Raw genomic sequence first — 23,992 nt, 5'->3', positions numbered from 1 at the left:
AATTAAGGAAAATAAGTTTAATGTCTTCTGTTTGGTATTCATGATCCTCTGTAATTCATCTCACTCCATCTGTTGGTACCCAGATAGCAGCTCAAGGACTCTTATCCTCAAAGCTCCCCCCTCAAGCTTCCCTAATATCAAGGCTCGTTCCCTGTCTAGGAAGAGGAATACTGGTAATGTCAGTCAACTGTTAGGGTATCTTATCTTATTGGTCATGATTTAAATTTGTGGTATCATTATGCTTGGATAAAATATCAAGTACACAAGGATATGGCCTTTATTCTTCTTTCTTCCAAAGAGCTAGAGCAGTAAGAGCAGAGAACCATCTCTTTCTCTCCCTCTCTCTGTCCTCTCTCCCTCCCTTCACTTCTTCCATATTCGGGGACCATGGTTACTAGCCCCATCCTGAAAAAGCCTTAGGACATTTCATTTTGCTGAAGTAAATTCTGGAATTCAGACTGGAGCTGAGCAAACAGAAGGCTCCACAGGGTCCAACCTGCTGTCCCATTTGGAGACAAAGCCTCAGTTGAAATAAAATGTTATTATGCTTTGCTGATTCCTGCATGTACTCATATTCTTCATCAGGAAAGGTGAGGAAAGTAGTATTGATCAAGATCAAGATACAAATGTTTTAAACTCTCTCAAAAGCACCCAGTTTTGCCAACCACCAACCTTCTAACCAGCCTTTATTTCCTACTCCTTCACCAACACAAACTCTGGCTCTAACTCTTCATACAGATGTTATAGGCAACTGTCAGACTTGCCTCTGATTTATTTCAGTCTACTTCCCAAAGAATGTACTTCTGATTGTTAAAAAAAAAAAAATTTAAAAAGATAACTATCAGTTAACTTTTAAAACCTCTGCAAAGTAAAATGTTTATATAACTAGGATGTTAATAAAATGCACTTTATTTTTTCTATTTTTAAAATTTTTCTTCTTTTCAGTGTTAGAGAATAAGATGCACTTTAAATGTGATTTTATTATGTCCAAGCATTCTTTAATTTTTACCTTAAATAATCTTGATAACCTCCATATCAACTACAGAAAATTAGTAAGCACACAATTTTCAGTTACTCATGGAAACCAGGCAATTTTCATATGAAGTATAAAGCAAAAGGCAACCTTCAGCACAATTATTTATACTACTTTGGCAGATGCCTTATGAAAAGGAAGCTTCCAATATTCCTAAACGATAAGTAAAATTTTATTAATGAACTTGGTGAACTTTAACTAAACGACAAACTAAAAAACTGTCAACAAACTCTCAACTTACAAATACCAAACTAACACAACTTTTGTAATTTTTGTTTGCGATTTTATTAGTAATTTGCATAATCTTCAACATCTTAGAAACTGTTTCAAATTTATTTACATATGGAGCTTGTTATTATTCCAATTAATTAAGATATACAAAAACTGTAAGTAAACCAAACGTCATTTTTATTTTACTATTTAATTAATTTTTTTGTCTGGCATTCTGAATATTCTCTTTGAATTAAACAATGAAACCACACTGTGATGACCTGAGAAGTTAGGAAGTTTCTCTGGTGCTTTAGAGGTGGTCATATTCATGATCTATTAATTCCACTTCTGGGACTCTAGCCAAGGAAATGTTCGCTCAAAATATAGAAAATCATTTATGCATAAAATTGTTCACTGCATAGTTATTTAGAACAGTAGAAAACTGGAAATAAATATCCTGTGATCTGAAAATAGTTATAATCATCTATACATATTTAGTAAAATGCAGCAATTAAAATTATACAGTTGACCTTGAACAACACAGGTATGAACTGCATGGGTCTAATTATACGTGGATTTTTCCCCCAATAAACACATTGGGAAATTTTTGGAGACTTGTGACAATTTGAAAAAACTTGCAAGCAATCCAGCCTAAAAGTATTGAAAAAATTAAGTAAAAGATATTATTGTAAGGATACAGTATATGATATATAAAACATACAAAATATGTGTTAATTGGTGATGTTATCAGTAAGGCCTCTGGTCAACAGTGGGCTATTAGTAGTTATGTTTTGGGGGTGTCAAAAGTTGTATGTAGATTTTTGATTGCATGGGGGGGAATAAGGTAAATCAGTGTCCCTAAACTCCATGTTGTTAAAGGGTCAACTGTATTTAAATTCTTAGCATCATGAGTTACTGTTTATGATGTAGTTGAATGTACGAAAGCAAACAGAAAAGTAAATGCTAGTTCAATTCCAAAGATGCTAAAGGAAAACTGTACATGTATGCATGAAGGAAGGACAACGCAAGAAAATATTAACAGTAGTTATTTTGGAGTGATGGGATTATGGATAATTTTGTTTTCAACACTGAGCATGTACATTTCTTTATACATACAAATTTTAAAACTGGGGAAAAGGGGAAGGGCTCAGTTATTTTCAAAATCTATGCAAACTTAGTAAAACACCTATGTTTTAGTGTAAGTTTTTAAAAAGGAGTCCACATAATCATATCTACGTATCTACATTATACACAAGGAGGGAAACACCTGTGTATATTAAAAGACGGAATACAGCAAAATGTCAAGTGATTAATTATATCAATCTATAATTAATTTGGGTGATAGGATTTATATTGTTTCATTTCTCTCCAAACTTTCAAGTTTTTCAAATTATCTACAAATGATTATATGTCTTAGATTTTTATTTCATATAGTTAAATTAATGGTTTCTATTTTCTTTCCTTGTTTTCTTTCCAGATCTCACATTCACAGACTACTTTTTCTCCAGAGGAAAAAACAATTAAAAAGTTACTAAAGCAATTTAAAAAAACTCTAGAATAAGATTTCCTAAATTCATATAAAGTCCTATAAATGCTAGTATTTGATTATTATATACTAGCAAAAAAATTAACAACCATATCCCTCACCCTTACTTTATTCACACGCTAATTCAAGGTAACTTTATAAAAAAGTTTTCTTCTGTTTTACAGTTTGGAAACTCTAACTCTCATAATGATATAAAGTAAAATACTCAAATATTTTTTAAAAATTCAAGTATTTGTCTTAACAATTTCATCTTTTTTTAAAGTTTAAGTGGATATAGATGGATATAAACGGATGATTAATGATACCATTTTATCCAAAATATACAGATACACATAAATTTACATAAGGAAATATTTGGTCAGATATGCATATGCTAGTTAACATTTACTTCTGGATGGTTAACATTCCTTTAATTTTAATTTTTCTTTACACTTATTTCTATTTCCTAAGTTTTCTATAAAATAATCATAATTTAATTAAAAGAAAAAATCACTATACGACATTTCACACTTACAGCATTAAAAAAAACTGGTTTTAGATACCTCAAGCGACTTAGATCTTTTTACTTACACATTGAGATAGCTAGTGCTGGAAAACGCAAGTATATAATTAATCCTAATTTGTTTATATAGCCTTTCTCATGATTTTCCCTTTTGCTGAAATTAGTACTATTAGTAGAAGTTAGTACAGACTTCAGTAACAGCACTTTTCTAGGCTTTTAACCAGTTTATTTAATCTAAAGCAAAATAAAGCAGAACACTCAAACCCGAAGTTTTCATGAACCAGCTGGTTAACAAAGACAAACATAAAATATTCAGGTGTTTTTTTTTTTTTTACCTCAGTATCATAGGTTGGATTGTAGTCATTATAACCAGAATAAAGATCATCTTCATCTGTCTCTGGGGCCAGGTGTACATTTTGCATCATTTGTACCTATGAAAAACTGGCAGTATAAATATGTTCTTGTTATATGAAATTTTAATTGAAACAAAATATAACTACTTAACAACATCCTGGTCAAATTTACTGCTACATATTTTTATGACAAAATTTTTTTCATATCAAATTCTGAAAACCAGGTGTCAAAACATTCATTCATTGCTCTCATTTCAAATTTATCCCACACTTTTTACATTAAAAAGACAGTGACAAGCGTGAGAGAAGTACAGTTGGTTGCCCTTATTTTCAAAGAGCTTAGTATCAAATGCAGAAGAAGGTATGTTAATTACAAAGCAATGCAGAAACCACTATACACCCACCATAATGGTTAAATTTAAAAAACCAAAAACACAAAAGGTCAGCAGAGATGGAGTAATCTAAATAGTCATACATTGTTATCAGGGTGTACTATAGTACAAATTTGGGGGAAAAAATCTGGCAGTTTCATAAAATTAACATTTATTTCTTATGACTCAGCAACTCCACTCCAAGTATTTACCTGAGAGAAATAAAAACATTGGTCTACAAAAATGCCAAAAACCAGAGATGGACCAGGTGCCTATCAACAGAATGGATAAGCCAATGTACCATATTTATGCAACCAAGTATTACTCAGCAATAAAAAAATAGTGCACTAATGACATATAATATGGAAGAATTATGTTGAGTGAAATAAGCCTCACAAAACTGTACCTTATGGGTTGTTTTGTTGATTTAAAATTCTAGGACAGGCAAAACTATTGTGGAAAACAATCAGAAGAGTGGTTGATTTTTAGGCATTGAGATTAGAGACTGAATGAAAAAGTGCATGATTATATAATTTTCTAGGGTGACAAATATTCTATATCCTGACGGGTTTGGGTTATACTGGTATAGATACTTGTAAAAACTCAACAGATGCATACTTGAAATTTTTCTTTTCATTGTACAGTTTTTCTTGAAAGAAAAAAACTGTAAATAAATATCAAACTATAATATGCCTACCTAAGTATTTAAGGGAAAGCTTAAGATCTATAATTTAGTTTGATGTGCATAAAAAAGATGCCCCATAAAAAGGGGCGCCTAGGTGGCTCAGTCATTAACTGTCTGCCTTAGGCTCAGGTCATGATCCTAGGATTCTGGGATCAAGCCTCATACTGGGCTCCCTGCTGGGAAGGAAGCCTGCTTCTACCATTTCCCCTGCTTGTGTTCCCTCTCTCACTGTCTCTCACTCTGTCAAACAAATAAAATCTTTAAATTTTTTTTTTAAAATAACATGGATAAATACATAGGTCTGTGATAAAGCAAGTATAGAAAAATGTTAATTGTAGAATCTATGGAGCAGGTATGACATTCCCTGTAAAATTCTTTAAGCTTTACTATACATTTGAAAATTTCCGTAATAAAATGTTGAGGAAAAAATGCAAGACAGAATAAAACAGATGTCAGAGAAAAGTAACATAAAAAGTGTGTGGGGGGTACCTGGGTGGCTAAGTGGGTTAAGCCTCTGCCTTCAGCTCAGGTCATGATCTCAGGATCCTGGGATCTAGCCCTGCATCAGCTCTCTGCTCAGCAGGGAGCCTGCTTCCCCTCCTCTCTCTCTCTCTCTCTCACTCTCTCTCTGCCTGCTCTCTGCCTACTTGTGATCTCTGTACAATAAATAAATAAAATCTTTAAAAAGAAAAAGTGGGGGGAAAACATAATTACTGTATACATATACTCTAGTAAATGCTGCAATTACTAGAGAATTTGGGAAGAATTCTTGGATAAGTAATCATTCAAACTGAGAAATATTTTAGACAGTTTGGGGGAGGGGCAGGACAGTTACCCAAGAAATGTAGTATTGAACTACTTTATCTTAAATTCCATATTTTCTTTACAGCTTGTACAATTTTAAGTGTGCCAGTAAATTCAGACAAAAATTTCAGCTTTATCTTATTGCTCAGGATAATGCCAAACCTATGTGGCTACTTGTAACCTTTAAAAAAAAGTTATGTGAAATATAAAATTATTTTTTGTATAATTCACATACCACAAAATTTACTTTAAAGGTGTACAATTTGGTGGTTTTTAGTATATTCACAACGTTCTGCATTTACCACCACTATCTAATTCCAGAACACTCTCATCACTCCAAAAGAAATCTAGGGCCCTTTTGGTAACTACTCTCTGTTTAGTAACTACTTGCCATTCCTCCCTCCACTCAGCCTATGGCACTAATCTACTTTGTCTCTATGGATTTGCCAATTCTGGATATTTCATATGGAATCATCAAATATGTAGTCTTTTATGCCTGGCTTCTTTCACTTAGTATAATGTTTTCAAGGTGTGTCTATGCTGTAGCATACACCAGTACTTCATTCCTTTTTGTGGTTGAGTAATATTTTATCTATTTATTAGTTAACTGACATTTGCATTGTTTCCCTTTAAAGTTATTATGAATAATACTGCTATGAACATTTGTGTGAGTTTAGTGTGGACATAAATTTTCAATTCTATTGAGTGTATACCTAGGAATGGCATTGTTGGGTCATGTGGCAACTCTACGTTTAATTCTCGGAGAAGCTGCTGGACTCCAAAGGGGCTGCACATTTTACATTCCACCAGCAATGTACAAAGGTTCCAATTTCTCCATGTCCTAGCCAACATTTGTTATTGCTGCTTTTTGATTATTTCCATTCTAATGGGTATATAATGGTATCTTTGTGGTTTTGATTTGCACTTCCTTGGAGACAAATGATGTTTTGCATCTTTTCGTACACTTATTGACCACATCTCTTTGGATAAACTTTGCTCAGATGCTTTGCCCATTTTTAAAAATTGAGTTATTTGTCTTATCTGATTTACAAAAATTTTTTATATATTCTGGATACTAGACCTTATCAGATCGATTTGCAAATATTTTTATCCCATTGTATGTGCTGTCCTTTCATTTTCTTGATAGTACCCTTTCAAGTGTCCTTTGAATTTTGATCATGTATAGCTTCTCCATTTTTTCCTTGGTTGCTTATGCTTTTGGTGTTGCATCTAAAACAAAAAAACAAACAACAACAACAAAAAAAACCACTGCCTAATCCCAGATCAAGAAGATTTACATCTATTTTATTTTAAGAGCTTTATGGCTTTAGCTCTTATACTTAGGTCTTTTGAGTTAATCTTTCTTTAGAGATGAAAACTATGAGAGAAAACGGCAATCAGATAGAAATGTTCATTCCAAACACCATCAAAAGTACTAAAAGTAGTAAGAATACAAACTCCCAGTAATAAAATAAGTAAGTCATGAGAATGTACATTATAGTATAGAGACCATAATATGGTAATAACTTTGGTGACGGATGGTAACTACATTTATTGTGGTGATCATTCTGTGATGTATATAAATTTCAAAAAACTATGTTGCACAGCTGAAATGTGTATGTCAATTATACTTCAAGAAATAAAAATTTGAAAAATAAAAGTCATTGGTATAATAAGAGAAAATATTTTAACTTAGAAGCTTTAGCTCAGAGAATATTAAACCAGTGGTTCTCAAAGTTTAGCATGCATGGAAATCTAAGGGCCTGTTAAAATACAGATTGTTACTCCCTCACCAGCAGAGTTTATGATTCATTAAGTCCTGGGTGGGAGTCATCACCATCCCCTCTATTCCTTACAGTGTGTATTTCTGATACAAGTTCCCAAGTGGTGTTGATGATGCTGATATGAGAACCACACCTTGAGAACTTTCTGATTATGAGCGCCATTTCGGTCAGTTCAACTTACTTGCATATCGTGAAGAAAAGCAACTTTTAGAACTAGAGAAATACCCTTCTCGCTGGGTTGCAACCCCAATGTAATTAGCTTACATCTGGGCCTTCTGCACAGACATCTATTGAGCAATTTAATCTTAGAAATGTGGAAAGTGAGGCCAGGAAAGGTGAAGTACAGGTGGCAGAGCAAATACTACAACTTCAGTTCTCTGGATTCCCTAAGGGTTCAAAAGTAGTTCTCACAAATCAACCCATTAGCGTTGAAGCAATCTGGGGATAACACTACTTCAACATAAATTAAATGTCAGTAACAACTTTTTTAAAAATGCAGAAGTTTATTTTCTTTTTTAAGATTTTATTTATTTATTTGACAGAGAGCGATCACAAGTAGGCAGAGAGGCAGGCAGAAGAGAGAGGAGGAGGAGGAAGCAGGCTCCCTGCCCAGCAGAGAGCCCGATGCCGGGCTCGATCCCAGGACTCTGGGATCATGACCCGAACTGAAGGCAGAGACTTTAACTCACTGAGCCACCCAGGTGCCCCAGTCTGTGGGATAGTTGGATAGTCTACCACCAAGATGTCTATTGTAGTTCCTCAAAAGGTCACAAGCAGAAAATCCACTTGGTAAAAGGAAAAGTGGGGGGGCGCCTGGGTGGCTCAGTGGGTTAGGCCGCTGCCTTCGGCTCAGGTCATGGTCTCAGGGTCCTGGGATCGGGTCCCGCATCGGGCTCTCTGATCAGCAGGGAGCCTGCTTCCTTCTCTCTCTCTCTCTGCCTGCCTCTCAGTGTACTTGTGGTTTCTCTCTGTCAAATGGATGGATGGAATCTTTAAAAAAAAAAAAAAAAAAGGAAAAGTGGGATTTTAGCCCCTAGAAAGAATCTTGGAAAAACAATACTTCAAGTCTTTGGAAATTTGTTTCATCCTTGTGAGGCTAAGTACAGACTTATGCCTTCTTTTGTGTCCCCTCCTATTTCACGTATTAAACATTTTATTAAAAATTTCAAATAGTCTGGGGCGCCTGGGTGGCTCAGATCATGGTCTCAGGGTCCTAGGATTGAGCCCCACATCAGGCTTTCTGCTCAGCAGGGAGCCTGCTTCCCCCCCCCCCTCTGCCTGCTGCTCCACCTACTTGTGATCTCTATATATACAATAAATAAAAAATCTTTTACAATTTTTTTCAAAGTTTTAAATAACACACAAAAATAAAGACAAATATTCAGTGTATCTCCTATAAAATTCCAGAGGTGGTGGAAAGGTCTAATCTGGGCTCGAATTTCCCGGTTGTAGGGTGACTGATTTGGTACCGCCGCCAGGTGCAGAGCAGCACCGCCCAAAGCTGCTTAGAGGAGTAACGCAAACTCGGGGAAGCAACGCCCGCGTTTGAGTGACAGACGCGGGGCCTGCAGGCCGCGTCCAGCCGCAGGCAAGGAAGGAAGTGCCGGTAGGCAGCCTGGGCCCCTCCGCAAAACAAACCCCCGCCCCGAGCGGCGCGCCAGGGACCCGCGCGGGGGCGTGCCGCCAGGTGCCCGGCCTCGGGACCGCCACCCGCCGCGGGCCCGCCCGCGCCGGCCAGAGGCGCTCCTTGCCCCGGGGCCCTTCTCCTACCTCCCAGCGAGGGGGAGCAGAGCGACTGTGAGTCTAGCGGGGTACGACGCGTTTTTCTCGAGAAATCTACCAAGAGCATGCGTAGGCCAGAGCGCGGCGCCCAAGTCGTTGCCACGCGCGGAATCCAAGGAAGCGGCTCCCACAGTCCTCCGCGCCAGAGCGGGGGCGGGGGAGAAGGGGGAGAGGCGAGGCGAGGCGGGCGGGGTGGAGAGAAAGTGGGGGTGGGGCTGGAAAGGAGTGAGGCCGGGCGGGGGCGTGGCCGGCCCAGAGCTGGATGCGAGTGGAGGCCGGGGCGACCCGTGCATGGTGGGAGCAGGATGGGGGTACTCAGTGAGCGGATTCTATTTAGAGCGCGAAGGGGAAAAAGCCAACAGTTTATAAATCTTGATGAAATCAGTCAGGATTACCCGGGGATGATACTAGTTTATTCTTAGGTATCTCTTGTAGCCATCACTCACTGCCCCCTTTGGTCACCCTGTGAAGTTGCTCCGCTGTGCCTGCTTCTTCCCTCCTTCCTCATGTCTAGGTGTTCCCACAGGCATCCTGTGTACACCTTATCCAAGCTCTTGTTGTATTTTCGTCTGGTGAGTGTCTTAAAGGGCAGGAACTGAAATTTTGTGTCCCAAGCACCTAGAACCAGGTTCATACTAAAAATAAATGCACAGGATAAATGAAAAATGCATAATTTCTGTTTAATGTTTAATATTAACGGTTAATGTTTAATATTAAGGTTTGCTTTAGATTTTGAAGGTTAATTGGAGTCAGGAAGGGAGGTCTAGACACCAGCAATTACTGAATTTCAAACATTAAGTACATGTTGGGAGACAGTTTTTTAAAATACGTTATATGTATGTCAATGTAATATTTTAATTATCATATTAACAAGGTTATCTTGAGGGGGGAAATGACACATAGTAAAGAGGGACAATTTTTTATGAATCTCTGGACTAATGTGGTTAATTTAATGAGTCAGCTGGACTAGCCCACAGTACCTACTTTTTTTGTCAAACACTACTACAGATGTTGCTGTGAGGATTTTTAAAGACACAGATAACAATTAGAACAGTAGACTTTGAATACGGCTGATTATCTTCCATCATGTAGGTGGGCCTCATCCAATCAGTTAAAAGACTTATGGGAAAAGACCAATGTCTCTGGAGGGAAAGAGTATTCTGCCTCCAGGCTGCCTTCAGACCCCAGCTGCCACATCAACCCTTCCCTAGGTCTCCAGCCTGCTATCCTGCCCTGCAGATTTTGGACTTGGAAGTCCCACAATTGCATGAGCCAATTCTTGAAAATAAATCTCATTAAATATATTATTTTGGTCCTCTTTCCATGGAGAACTCTGACCAATATAGGGAACAGCTTTGGATGATTGGCATAGCTGTCTCGCACCGTACAAAAGGCAGGTTTGTTGCTATCCAGTATGTAAAAGATAGCGTCTCCCTCTGAAGCAAAGCCTAGCCGGTTTGGCCTGCAGTTCATTATAAAAGATTAAAGTTTCCTAAGTTCAGGGTTCTTCAGCTGTGACACAAACCTGTTGCATGTGCAGCATCCACCTGGCCTACCATCATGGGACTTGGGGAGGTAAGGAGAACTGAAAGGAATATGAAGCTCAGGCTGCTTGCTGTGCTTTGAAGAACAAAGTCCTTTGGTTCAGGTACTTTCTGGCAGCATTTATGAAACTGTGTTAGATTGGAAAGAGGGTAAACTCACACAATTTTTGACAGTATCTAGCTATGATGTCAGGCTGAAAGCATATGTTTATTACATATTTGTTGAATTAGAGAGCACCGTACAGCTCTTCTCTCAAGTTCTTGCACTTCAATATATTAGACAATTTTTGTTATAATTTTAGGTCTTCAGGCCTAAATTTCTATGAATTTCTAGCTCTATAACTCTATAGAATTATCTACAGCTCTAAAATTCTATACATTTCTAGCTTTCTTAAAAAAAATAAAAATTACTGAGCCTGGGTGGCTCAGTGGGTTAAGCCTCTGTCTTCGGCTCAGGTCATGATCTCAGGGTCCTGGGATCAAGCCCCACATCAGGCTCTCTGCATGGCAGGGAGACTGCTTCCCCCTCTCTCTGCCTGATGCTCTGCCTACTTGTGATCTCTCTCTCTCTCTCTCCGTCAAATAAATAAAATCTTTAAAAAAAATTTACTGGAAACAAATTTAAGTTCCTTTATACTTGATTGCTCTTTAAGCATGGTATGACCTAACCAGAGAGGGGTCAATCATCTCCTTCACTTAAAATATTGTTATGTAGCTATCACTTACTGAACATACACTCATATTGCTGGACAAAATGTTGGGGTCACAAAGCTTGTATTTCTCAAAAGCTCCACAGAAAGCAGAGGTTTTTATTTTTTGTTGTTGTAGACTATACCTTAGTGCCTAGGGAAGTGCCTGAAAATAGTTGACTCTCAATTATTTATTGAATAAATTGGTAGGGCTTGTAATTAATTACATATAGAGGCAGGGGTGAATGAGAAGCAGGAAGCATGAATCTTACATTTAGTGCAAACAATGGGGGAAATGTTCTAGCACTACTAATTAATATGGAGATTTGAGAGAAAAGAAGTTTTACATTTTGAATATGAACATGTTGAGTTTCAGATGTCTTTAAGATGTGCAAATAGAGATGTTTGAGTAGGCAACCATATATAAAGATGTAAAGCTCAGAGAAGAGATTCCATCTGGAGATATACATTTGGAATTCACAGTCTCTCAAAAATTGATGGAGTTGGAGCCTGGGAGTGCATGAGGTTGTTATTGGAGAGGAAGGTGTGGAAGTCTGAGAAAAGAGAGCTTAGAACTTGGCCTCAGAAATTCATAATTTAAAGATTTTGATCAACAATATCCAAACGATGGAAAGAGCAGAAATGTCCATTGACTGATAAACAGATCAAGAAGATGGGGTATATATACATAATGGAATATTACTCAGCCATCAGAAAGAATGAAGTTTTGACATTTGCAGCAACATAGATGGAGCTAGAGTGTATTATGCTAAGCAAAATAAGTCAGAGAAAGACAAATACCATATGATTTCACTCATATTTAGAATTTTTAAAAGATTTTATTTATTTATTTGACAGAGAGAGAGGTCACAAGTAGGCAGGCAGAGAGAGAGGGGGAAGCAGGCTCCCTGCAGAACAGGGGGAGCCTGATGTGGGGCCTGATCCCAGGACCCTGAAATCATGACCTGAGCCGAAGGCAGAGGCTTAACCCACTGAGCCACCCAGGGGCCCCTCTCATATGTAGAATTTAAGAAACAAAACAGATGAATGAACAGGAAGGGGGGAAATAAAAGAAAAAGAAAAAAAAACACAAGAGACTCTTAACAATAGAGAAGGGTTGAGGGGGGGACGTGGGTGGGGGTGGGATAAATGGGTGATGAGTATTAAGGAGGGCACTTGTACGATGAGGACTCTCATGGTCCCATTTTGTCCACTGATCTTCACTAAGTACAGACATAAAAAAAGGCAATGGTCGTGCTCGCTTTGGCAGCACATATACTAAAAAAAAAGGCAATGGTAGGATTCATCCAGGGTTAGAATTTGTTAGGCAATTGCAAAGAAAGGGCAGAGGGGAAAAATGAGTTTTAACAGTAGACATAAAATTTAATATAATTAAAGGGGAACTGAACTAAAGGGAGCTAATGAATAGGAGGAAAGTAGAGTAGTCAGGTTAGAAGTGCTGATGAGGTTGGAGGAACAATTGCAGTAGGGTTACTTCAACAGATTGGAGAGTAGCCTTTCTGAATGAGTGATGATGGAAGTAGTGCAGTTTTGAAATGGTAACAAGGTCCAGGATTTGATGATAGGTGTGATCGGGAGGAAGCCATTTGGATTCAGAGTCCAGAGTTGAAGTCACTGGAATAAAGTATACTGAGTCAGGTGGAGAGGGGAAGCAAGGAGAAAGTCGGAAGAGGTTGAATAAAGGTTTACCAGATGGCTTGAGATTCACAGCCACAGAAGGGTTGCAAGAGGGTGAGGAATTGTTGCTCTGGAAGTCATATGGGGAAGCCAAGGAGAACCTACTAACCCTGCTTCCTGACGCTGGGATCCCTGAGCAATGAGAGAGTAACCTAAGAGGGCTTCATGGGAAGCATTGTCCTTGGAGGACAGCCAGTTTTCCCCATAAAAGAGCAGAGAGATGAGAGAATACTGGGAAAAGAGTTTGAAGATGTGGGGATACCACCAACACTGGACAAAATTTCCAGTGGACGTGGGGAAGTATTGGGCCAGGTTATGGCTGCTGACACGAATGACTTGCTCTCTGGGTAGTGATCAAGGACAACAGGGATGTGGGAGGGAATGGCTTTAGTCTGGACGCTCTCTGGGAGGGGATGGGCACTAGGTTAGGTAGTCCTAACAGAATTGTGCTGAAACTGGAAGAGACGTAGAGTGTTCCCTTTCTTCGTGGCCAGCTGTTGATGGGAGTGGCAGGTCATCAGCAGTGGCGGGCACCCAAGAACAAGTGGGCACCAGCCTCGTGGACATTTATTCAGTGGAAGGTGGTTGAAGATGGATATGTTCAGTCTGGTTTTTGGCATTGACTTGATGCTCTCGCAATACTGCTAAAGGTCTCTGTTGTCTGTCAGTCATCAGTTATTCTGTCTACCCTGCTACATTTCTCTCCAGTCATTCCTCTTCTCTCCATCTCCCTAATACCTAGGGGTTCTGGACAACCGTCCTTTCTGGTCTGTCTGGTTACCATAACTTCCTAATTTTTCTCACTGCTTCCTCTTTACTCTTCTATATTGCTCTTGTTCAATTTATTGTCACACCGTAGCCAAAGTGATCATCCTTAGGTGAAAAGCTGATCACAGTATTCCCTGTTTAGAACCTACTGGTGCCCTCTCTCCCCACTCTGCCTTGACTTCTGGACAAAGTCTAAACTCGTAACATGACTTATAAGGCCCTTCACAGTCCCTTCACAGGATTCTTGGCTGCAGCTAAGAAAAACCAATTCATTCTAGCTTAAGCAGAAAAGGAATTTTTTAGGAAGATATCAGGTAACTTACAGAATTGTTAGAGAGGCTAAGGAATAAGGCTTGGAAAAACAAAAGAAACCCAGGAAGGTAAGGCACAGACAAAATCAGATCAGAGGAACAAGATGCCTGACTTATAGAGAGCAACCCCTTAAGTTTGCTCAAGACTGAGGGAGTTCCCAGTTACAAAATCAGGAAAATCCTGGGCAAACCAGGGCAAGTAGGTCACCTTACTTAGTCTATTGCTGTAGTCATCTGTCATCTTTTTTTTGTTGTTGTTTTTTTAGAGATTTTATTTATTTGAGAGAGGGACAGTGAGCAAGAGAGAGAGCACAAGCCAGGGAGGAGAGGCAGAGGGAGAAGCAGAACCCCCTGCTGAGCAGGGAGCCTGATGTGGGGCTTCATACCAGGTCCCTGGGATCATGACCTGAGCCAAAGGCAGATGCTTAACCAACTGAGCCACCCAGGTGCCCTGGCATCTGTCATCTTGATACCTTAATACTTGCCCTCCACTTGATTCCTGCCATCTTGTCATTGGACACTTGATGTCACATAGCTATATTCTGTTGTTACTGGCACGTTTTGCCTTACCACTGGACATTGGGTTCTAGGCACCGTGAACCATTTCTAACCATCCTGCCCTTCATTTTCCTCCATCCGTAATCAGAGTCCCCAATGGGAACATGAGCTAACTGGCTTTAGGTCAGTATATCTTGTTCTGAGAGCTGAGAGACAGGGTATCTCCTCCCTCTGAGCTTCCTTCTTCTGATTTTGGGATTTTCCTAAAATGGGAAGGGTGTTTAGCTCTTAGACAGCCAGAAGTGACTAAAGTCCATGACATCTCCTTTTTTTTTTTTTTTTTTTTTGCCCTCCTGACTTGCATATTATGCCCCACGCTATACTTCATTTCTTTCAAGACACTGGAAAGTATCATGATCTCTCTCACCTCTAGGCCTTTACACAGCTGTTTTGTTTTTTTCTTTTTCTTTTTCTTTTTTTTTTTTTAAATATTTTATTTATTTATCTGAGAGAGAGAAAGAGAGACAGAGCATGAGCAAGGGTAAGGGCAGAGGAAGAGGGAGTAGCAGGGTCCTCACTGAGCAGGGAGCCAAACATGGGGCTTGATCCCAAGCTCCTGAGTTCATGACTTGAGCTGAAGGCAGATGTTTAACTGACTGAGCCACCCAAGCACCCGTTTTTGTTTTGTTTTGTTTTCTAAAATGGACTTTCTACAGTCCTCTTAACCTGAGCCACCCTTTTCTCCAGGATGCCTTTCCTAATCCTGGTGTATTAGTTTGCTAGGGCTGCCAAAACAAAATACCCCAGCCCAAGTGGTTCAAACAACAGAAATTTATTTTCTCAGAGTTCTGGATGTTGGAAGCCCATGATCAAGGCATCAGCAGGGTTTGTTTCTGCTGGGTCTCTCTCCTTCGTTTGCAGCAGTGCCTCCTTGCTGCTGCTTCCTATGGTTGTCCCTCTGCACATGGCACCCCTGTGTGTCTTAATACCTTCTTGTAAGGACACCAGTCAGATTAGACTAAGACCCATCTTAATGCACTCGTTTTAATCTAATAACCCCCCCTTTAAAAAAAAAATGGATCGATTCATGAATTTGCATGTCAACCTTGGGCAGGGGCCATGCTAATCTTCTCTGTATCATTCCGATTTTAGTATATGTGTTGCTGAAGTGAGCACTAACCAAATACTGTCACATTCTGAGATACTAGGGGTCAGGGCTTCGACTTAGGAATTTGCAGGGGACACAGTTCAGACCCTAAGAGCTGGTTAAGGTTAGGCCCTGTGTATGCCTGTATGTTGATCTTCCACTATGAGTGCACATAACACAGTTTTATAGTTTACTACCTATGTGTAAAAGTTTGCCCAAGTCAACCTCATACATCTGTGCACCCTTGGATTTCCACCCCAGTACAACAAAACTTTTTTTATCTGATAAAAGACAATTGGGGCACTGTGCAACCTTTCACCTATTCTTCCCAGAAAAATACCATGAAATGCCATCATTGCTTGTGGAATATTTAAAATTACCATGATTCTTTTCTACCTTAAAAGTTAAAAGCAAATTAGCCTTGAAAATGCAGGTGAAAATTTTTCCCTTCATTTTTCCAATAACAGACCAGTTCTTTCCTAAGGTTAATGACCCGACCAGTCAAACATATTATCCCTTTCAAATTTAGTAGGAAGAAACTATGATCATGGAAGTTCCAGATCCTGTTGATCTTTTGTTTGTGTGACACAGTGGCAAGCTATACTCCTACCTGGATGTTCTATCAGGGGCTCACTTTGTGTTGAAAAGTGCAAGAAAGAGTGAGTAGGCTCAATTTTACATATTCTGCATCAAATGTACTGCACTTTCTCCCTTTAGAGACACTTAAGTGAGGAAAAACATTTTTTTCCCCCCAACTGGCACCAATCAAGTCTGGAGAAATCATCCTCATGGACTTTGGGAAGGATCTTTAGATGCTAAACTGTAGATAGACCCTGTACTCACAGTTTAAATAGATATCACACTTTGTTCTGGGACTTGTAAGATTTCTTACTTGTGAGTTACAAATTAACTTTAGCCTCCTGATAATTCCAATTTGTTCTAAAATAAATGGACATTGGACTGTAAATTACCAAATGAAAGAGTCCCATTCCATTCACAACATAAACACTATAGTCATTAACAAGTTGAAATTAATATGTAATACAGAAGAGGCAGGAGGTATTTCAAGTTGTACCCACACTATCACATGCCTCAAGGGTAGCGTCTGAAATAAACAAAGCACAGTTTAACCCAAGATTCTAATTTATAACTAGGGAGTGCTCATTAAAGTCCAACCATTAATTTTATAGTATATTCTTTGCCAAAGAAGAATTAGCCCAATGACTGAACATTATCATGATTTATGACTTTTCAAGTTTGAAAAGGCAAGCTCTTGGTCTTCTAAAGGTAAAGTAAACCAACTCAAAGGCACATATAAAAATAACATGAATGAGGGGCGCCTCGGTGGCTCAGTGGGTTAAGCATCTGCTTTCAGCTCAAATCATGATTCCAGGGTCCTGGGCTCCTTGAGCCCAGGTCTAGCTTCCTGCTCAGTAGGAAATCTGGTTCTCCCTTCCTCTGCCCCTCCCCCCACTCTGCATGCCTGGTGCTCTTTCTTTCTCTCAAATAAATAAATAATAAATAACATCTTAAAAAAATAAAATTGATGACATTGGCTACATATCATACTAGTATGCTAGTCATATAGGCAGTACAAAGCACTTGGTTGCTTTTGCCTCTTTCCCTTTTGATTTCCTCTCTCTCATCCTGGATCATTGTTTCCACTTTAAATCTAGCTCTAAAATCTTATTACTACCCCCAATTCTTAATGTAGACAACAAAAAAAGAGCCTGATAATTGAGTTGATTGGTGTAAATCTTTAGAATTATCCATATTTTATCATAACTTTTCAATTTTCTTTTGGACTTTTCATCCAAAATTGAGTTTTTCAGTAAAAAAAAAAAAAAGCATTACTTAACTGGAGATTTTAGAGGGATATGTAACAGTTGTGTCAAGTTTAGCACTTTCTAGGTATAAGCACAAACTCAGTTTCTATTCTTATTAATTTTGCCATGATTTTGCAGGTATTTACTCCATCTGCAGTCAAACCCCTCCATTTCCTGGATCTCACCTGCCTTTCTAACATTATTTTCTTCTGTTAAGGAGAAATAATGATTCTGGAAGCAAAGATGAAGTACTGAGGGAAGGTTTACTGTCAAACAAGGAACCGGATCCAGATCAAAAGTTGGACACCAGGGATGAGACTCTGTGACCTGGGTCTCAGGAAAGCAGAGTGTCTGAGGTCTGCAAATATCCAGGCTCTTTGGTTAGACATTCTGAAAGCATATTTCTGTGTTTTGTCAGAAGGCAGTCTCTCCTATGGGTGGGAAGGGCTTGTATTAGGGTAGTGGAGCCTCAGTTGTCCTTGCTGATTCAGGATCATGAAATCCCAGCTGTCATTATAAAAGAAATCAAGTCTGCATTGCCTCCTACCCCTCAGGTGATATCATCATCATCATCACTGATAGATAGTACGATTATAAGCTTCTGGCAATGGGGGCCATGTCTTGTATTTCTTGGCATTCTCCATGGATGTGTAGAATAAATTTTATTTTGGTCTTAGCTTTTTCAACTATAAAAAGAATATTGGAAGGTTTTTAGAAATACTCAAAAAATTTTACTTGTAAGGGATTGCAGACAACTTCAACAAAATTTCTGGACCTGAACATTCTTTTTTTTTATTTTTAAAGATTTTATTTATTTATTTGACAGAGAGAGATTACATGTAGGCAGAGAGGCAGGCAGAGAGAGAGAGGAGGAAGCAGGCTCCCTGCTAAGCAGAGAGCCTGATGTGGGACTCGATCCCAGAACTCTGGGATCATGACCTGAGCTGAAGGCAGCGGCTTAACCCACTGAGCCACCCAGGCGCCCCATGGACCTGAACATTCTTTAAGCCAATCCATAAAGCTTGCTTATACTGAGTCCAAACTACATGTAGTAATTCAAGTTCAGTTATATTGATTATAATAGCACTAGCCATAACATCAGTGATTTATAATTATTATATAATATTTGTTAATAATATAATTATGTGTAAGAATTCTATAACCACATAGGATGGTTATATAATTATAATACCAATGATTTATATCATGTAATTTTATGATATAAAATTAATCAATTTAATAATTAAAGCATATTTATGCTTAGTCCAAATTATATTTAATAATTTGACATCTTTCCTCCAAATTTATCCCCATCTTACCAGAAAGTCTATGACTCGGGGAATCTTCTTTTAGCATAGAGTTGCTCCCTATTCTTTTTATCACAAGGTTAAGAAAACAGAAGATAAAGACTATGACTTCTTTTCATAAGCAAAAATACTATTTTTTTAAAGATTTTATTTATTTATTTGACAGAAAGATCACAAGTAGGCAGAGAGGCAGGCAGAGAGAGAGGGGGAAGCAGGCTCCCCGCCAAGCAGAGAGCCCAATGCAGGGCCCTATCCCAGAACCCCGGGACCATGATCTGAGCTGAAGGCACAGGCCCAACCAACTGAGCCACCCAGGTGCCCCCAAAATACTATTTTTAATCTTAATTTGAAAGGGAAGTACCAAGAGAAGGTAAAGGTAATTCAGTATTTTTTCAGCTTACTGCTTGGTTTCTGCAAAATTTCATGGACCTCTTTCCTTCTCAGATACACTGTACTTCTCAAATACATTATGCCAGGAGTATGCAGGAAACTGATGAATTTTTTTTTGAAGCATCAATTTTATTAGAATATGTTTTGGGGGAAAGTGTATATAATTGAAATTGGTAAAGAAATTCAAATATTTATTATTTTTATTGAGGTATAATTGCAAATTATTATATAGTTGGCCCTTAAACAACATGTGTTTGAACTGTGCAGGTCCACTTATAAGTGGATTTTTTTCAATAAAGTACAATACAGTACTTTAAATGTATTTTCTCTTTCTTCTTATATTTTTTATCGGTGGGTAGGGGCAGAGGGAGAGAGAGAATCTTAAGTAAGCTCTCTGCTTGGCATGAAGCCTGATTCAGGGCTCAATTTCACAATCTTGAAATCATGACCCGAGCCCAAATCAAGAATCAGACACTTAACTGACTGAGTCACCCAAGGCACCCCTATTTTCTCTTTCTTATGATTTTCTTAATAGCATTTTCTTTTCTGTAGCTTATTTATTATGAGTATGTATATGATACATATGCTTTCCAAAATATGTAGCTAATTGACTTTATATTATTAGTATGCTTCCAGTCAACAGTAGGCTCTTAGTAGCAGGGAGCCTGCTTTAGGGCTCCATCCCAGGACCCCAGGATCAGGACCTGAGCCTAAGGCAGAAGCTTAAATGACTGAGACACCCAGCAGCCCCAAAATCAGATTGTTTCTTTGCTATTGAATTGTATGAGTTCTTTATATATTTTGGCTATTAACCCCTTCAGATATATCATTTACAAATATTTTCTCCCATTCAGGAGGTTGCCTTTTTATTTCGTTGATGTTTTCCTTTGTTGTGTAGAAGCATTTTAGTTTGACATAGTTTCTTTTTGCCTTTCTTGTCTTTGTTTTTGGTGTCAAATCCAAAAGATCATCACCAAGATGTATGTCAAGGAGCTTACAAGCTCTGTTTAGAATTTTAGAATTGCTTGTTCTAGTTCTGTGAAAAATGTCATTGGAATTTTGAAAAGAATTACATTAAATCTGTCAATTGCTTTGGGTGGTATGGACATTTTAACAATGTTAATTTTTCCAATCCATGAACATGAAATATCTTTCCATTTATTTGTGTCTTCCTAAATTTCTTTCATCAATGTCTTAAAGTTTTCTGTGTACAGTGTACACCTCCCTGGTTAAGTTTATTCGTAGACATTTTTTTTGGTGCAATTATAAATGGAATTTTTCTCTTAATTTCTCTTTCTGATAGTTTGTTATTACTGTACAGAAGCCCAACTGGTTTCTGTATAACTTGCAACTTTACTGAATTCTTTTATTCTTTTATTAGTTCTAACATTTTTTGATAGTCATTACAGTTTTCTATAAATAGTATCAAGTCATCTGCAAATAGTGACAGGTTTACTTCTTCCTTCCAATTTGGATGCCTTTTTTTTTCTTTTTCTTGCATAATTGCCCTGACTTTCCAATACTATATTGAATAAAAGCAACAAGAGTGGGTAAGCTTGTCTTGTTCCTGATCTTAAGAGAAAGAACTTTAAGCTTTTCACCATTAAGTATAATGATATCTGTGGGCTTGTCACATATGGCCTTTATTATATTAAAGTACTTTCCTACTATACCTGCTTTATTGAGAGTTTCTATTATAAATTGCTGGTAAGTTTCGTCAAATGCTTTTTCTGCAGCTAGTGAGATAGTCATATGATTTTATGCTTTATTTTGTTATGTTGTGTGGAATGTTGATTGATTGAATTATCTTTGCAACTCTGGAATAAATTCCACCTGATTATGTTGTATGGTCCTTTATATATATATTATTGAATTTAGTTTGCTAATATTGTTGAAGATTAGGGGATCCCTGTTCATCAGAAATATTGGCCTGCAGTTTTTCTTGTGGCATCCTTGTCTGGTTTTGGTATCAGGGTAATGTTATCTTTGTAAAATGATTTTGGGTGTGCTCTCCAATTTTTTTTTTTTGGAAGAGTTTGAAAAGGATTGGTTTTGGGTGCCTGGTGGCTCAGTTGGTTAAGCATCTGCCTTTGGCTCAGGTCACAGTCCCAGGGTCCTGGGATCGAATACCGTGTTGAGCTCCCTGCTCAGTGAGGAGTCTGCTTCTCCCCCTCTCTCTGCCCCTCCCTCCGCTCATGCATGCTCTCTCTAAAAAAAATAAATAGGATCTTTAAAAAAATTTAAAAAACCATAAAACAAAAAAAAGGGATTGGTTTTCAATCTTCTTTGATTGATGTTTTTATTGTGGTTACCATAAGACTTATATTTAGCAACTTAAATATATATATATGTATATATTTATATATGAGTTTAAGTTGATAACAATTTTGAATGCAATCTATAATTTTGAATGCAAAAATTTAAAAAAAATTTTTTTAATAATATCTGAACCTAAGTTGAGACTTGAACTCACTACCCTGAGATCAAGAGTACACAAGCTCTTGCAACTGAGCCAGCCAGCCACCCCTCTGCATAGTGGTGCAAAAAATATTTTACATGTTTTTATCTTGTATGTCCCTTAACTAATTATTATAGCTACAGCTATTTGTTACTATTTTTGTCTTTTAACCTTCATACTAACTTTATAGTTGAATAATCGACTACCTTCATGAATATTTGCCTTTACTTGTGAGAATTATACTTTCATATGCTTTTTTATTACTTATTAGTGCTTTTTCTCTTCAGCTTAAAGAAGTCCCTTTAATATTTCTTATAAGGCCAGTTTAGTGTTGATTAATTCCTTTAGGCTTTGTATGTATGGAAAAGTCTTTATCTCTCCTTCAATTCTGAATGACAATGTTATCACATTGAGTATTCTTGTTGGGAAATTTTTTTTCTTTTAACACTCTGAACATATTGTGCCACCATTTTCTGGCCTGCAAATTTCTGCTGAAAAATTTGCTGAAATTCTTATGGGGGCTCACTTGTGTTTAAGAAGTTTTTCTTTCACTGCTTTCAAGATTCTCTCCTTGCCTTTAACTTCTGACATTTTAATCATATTGTGCCTTGGTGTGGGTCTCTTTGAGTTCCTCTTATTTAGAGTTATCTGGGCTTTTTAGATCTGAATGTCTGTTTCTTTCCCCAAGTAAGGAAGTTTTTAGCCATTATTTTTTTCAAGAAGCTTTATCCCCCTTTCTCTCTCCTCTGCTTCTGGAACTCCTACAATGTGAGTGTCGTCTGCTTGATGACTCATTAGTCCCTTATACTATCTTTACTTTTTTTTTTCATTCTTTTTTCTTTTTGCTGCTTTGATTGGGTGGGACTTTAAGTTACTGCTCCTTTATTCTACTGTTGAAGCCCCCTAGTGTATTTTTTTGGTTCTGCTACTGTATTCTTCAGTTCTGTGACTTCCATTTGGAACTTTCTTCTATTTTCTTTCTCTTCGGTGTGAAGTTCTTACTGCATTAGGACTATTATTTTGAACTCTTTATCAAGTAAAGTTCTTGTCTCTTTTTTCATTAATTTTTTTCCTGACATTTTATCTTTTTCTTCCTTTGGGACATATTTCTGTGTTTCTTCATTTTGCTTGACTTTATGCATTGGTTTCAATGAATTAGTTGAAACAACCACATCTTTCAGTCTTGATAGGTTGTGTTTGTGTAGGAACTGAACCTTGTTCGACCCTGCCCTTTTTGATCTTGGTTGCCTCTCAAACCTTTGTGACTGCCCAAGAAGTCTATTATATTTTTAACAGCTCGGTACTTCAGGGTGTGCAGAGACCAGTCAGTGTCCCCACAGTGGTGGGGGATCCCAGTCAGCATATAGATTCAGGCTGATTGGATACCAGATGCTCAGGCAACAGCTTTTAGAGAATACAAGTATATATGGTTCTGTGGGACTGCACGCATAAGCCTGGCTGACTTTCAGAGCCAGCTGATCTGGGGTGTCTCCTCGGTGGCAGTTGCAAAAATTAGGATTCTGGAAGAATATATCAGCAATTTCCTGGGAGGTGTCAGTGAGCTGTGCAGAGAGAGAGTGCAACAATGGTGCCCCCTGGCCTATGTTCCCCACGAGTGCCTTTGTGGCCTCTAGATGTACACCAAACCTGAAACCTGCCCCTAAGTTCAAGGCCTCATGACTAGCAAGTAGTTTCCTTTTCACAGAAAGCCTAGGGTTATGTTTCAGTTGCTGTCTATCCAGATCCCTGGGACAAGGCTGCCAAGAATTGTGTCTCTGATTGTTAAACACCCATGGGACTCAGGAAAGGAAAGCCCCCTGGTCACCAGTGCCAGGCTATTGAGGTGTATCCCTGGGATGGCAGCCACAAAAACTAGGGCACCAGGTATAAAAACTGGGCTACTGGTTGTGTATAAGAGATTCCCTCTGAGAGATGCTGGGGCATGGCAGAGGGACAACATGAAGAAAGGGCCCACTCTCTAGGGTCTCAAGAAAGGTTACAGACAGCCCTTAAATGTGTGTTTAATTAGACACCTACCCCTCAGCTTAGCAGGCCACTTTCACAGAAAGATGGAGCTCCTGGCACTGTTTCTCACTGTGCCCTGGGGTGGTAGCTGTTTAAAATATCTTTCCCTGTGGGTTAAAGTCCTGTGGAACCTGATAGTATAAACCCACCAAAGGCTGGTGATATAGCGGTGTTCCCCGGTGGCAGTCATAAAAATCAGGGCACCAGACAAAGGTACAGACTCTTTTCTGGAATGCCAGTGAGCTGAAGAGAGGCAGATGG

General features: G+C 38.4%; 1 protein-coding gene across 7 annotated transcripts in view; it reads right to left on the bottom strand.

The window, feature by feature from the left end:
* The window catches only part of IFT88 (intraflagellar transport 88), a 150,560-nt gene extending 141,335 nt beyond the window's left edge, over positions 1–9,225 (bottom strand). For 3 of the 7 annotated variants that reach the window (XM_082701683.1, XM_082701677.1, XM_082701682.1), the window contains exons 1-2: positions 9,059–9,225; positions 3,627–3,732 (exon numbers count right to left, since the gene is read on the bottom strand). In XM_082701683.1, coding sequence (XP_082557809.1) covers positions 3,627–3,716 — 90 coding nt within the window. In that variant the 5' untranslated portion in view covers positions 3,717–3,732; positions 9,059–9,225. The remainder of the gene's footprint in view (positions 1–3,626; positions 3,733–9,058) is intronic. The other 4 variants (XM_082701678.1, XM_082701681.1, XM_082701680.1 and 1 more) reach the window with 3 other exon arrangements.
* Between the last annotated feature and the right edge of the window lie 14,767 nt (positions 9,226–23,992).

Source organism: Mustela nivalis, assembly GCF_964662115.1.
Source record: "Mustela nivalis genome assembly, chromosome: 15".
Lineage (NCBI taxonomy): Eukaryota > Metazoa > Chordata > Mammalia > Carnivora > Mustelidae > Mustela > Mustela nivalis.
The sequence above is the reverse complement of the archived record's forward strand: the minus strand, read 5'-3'. Positions and strand labels throughout refer to the sequence as shown.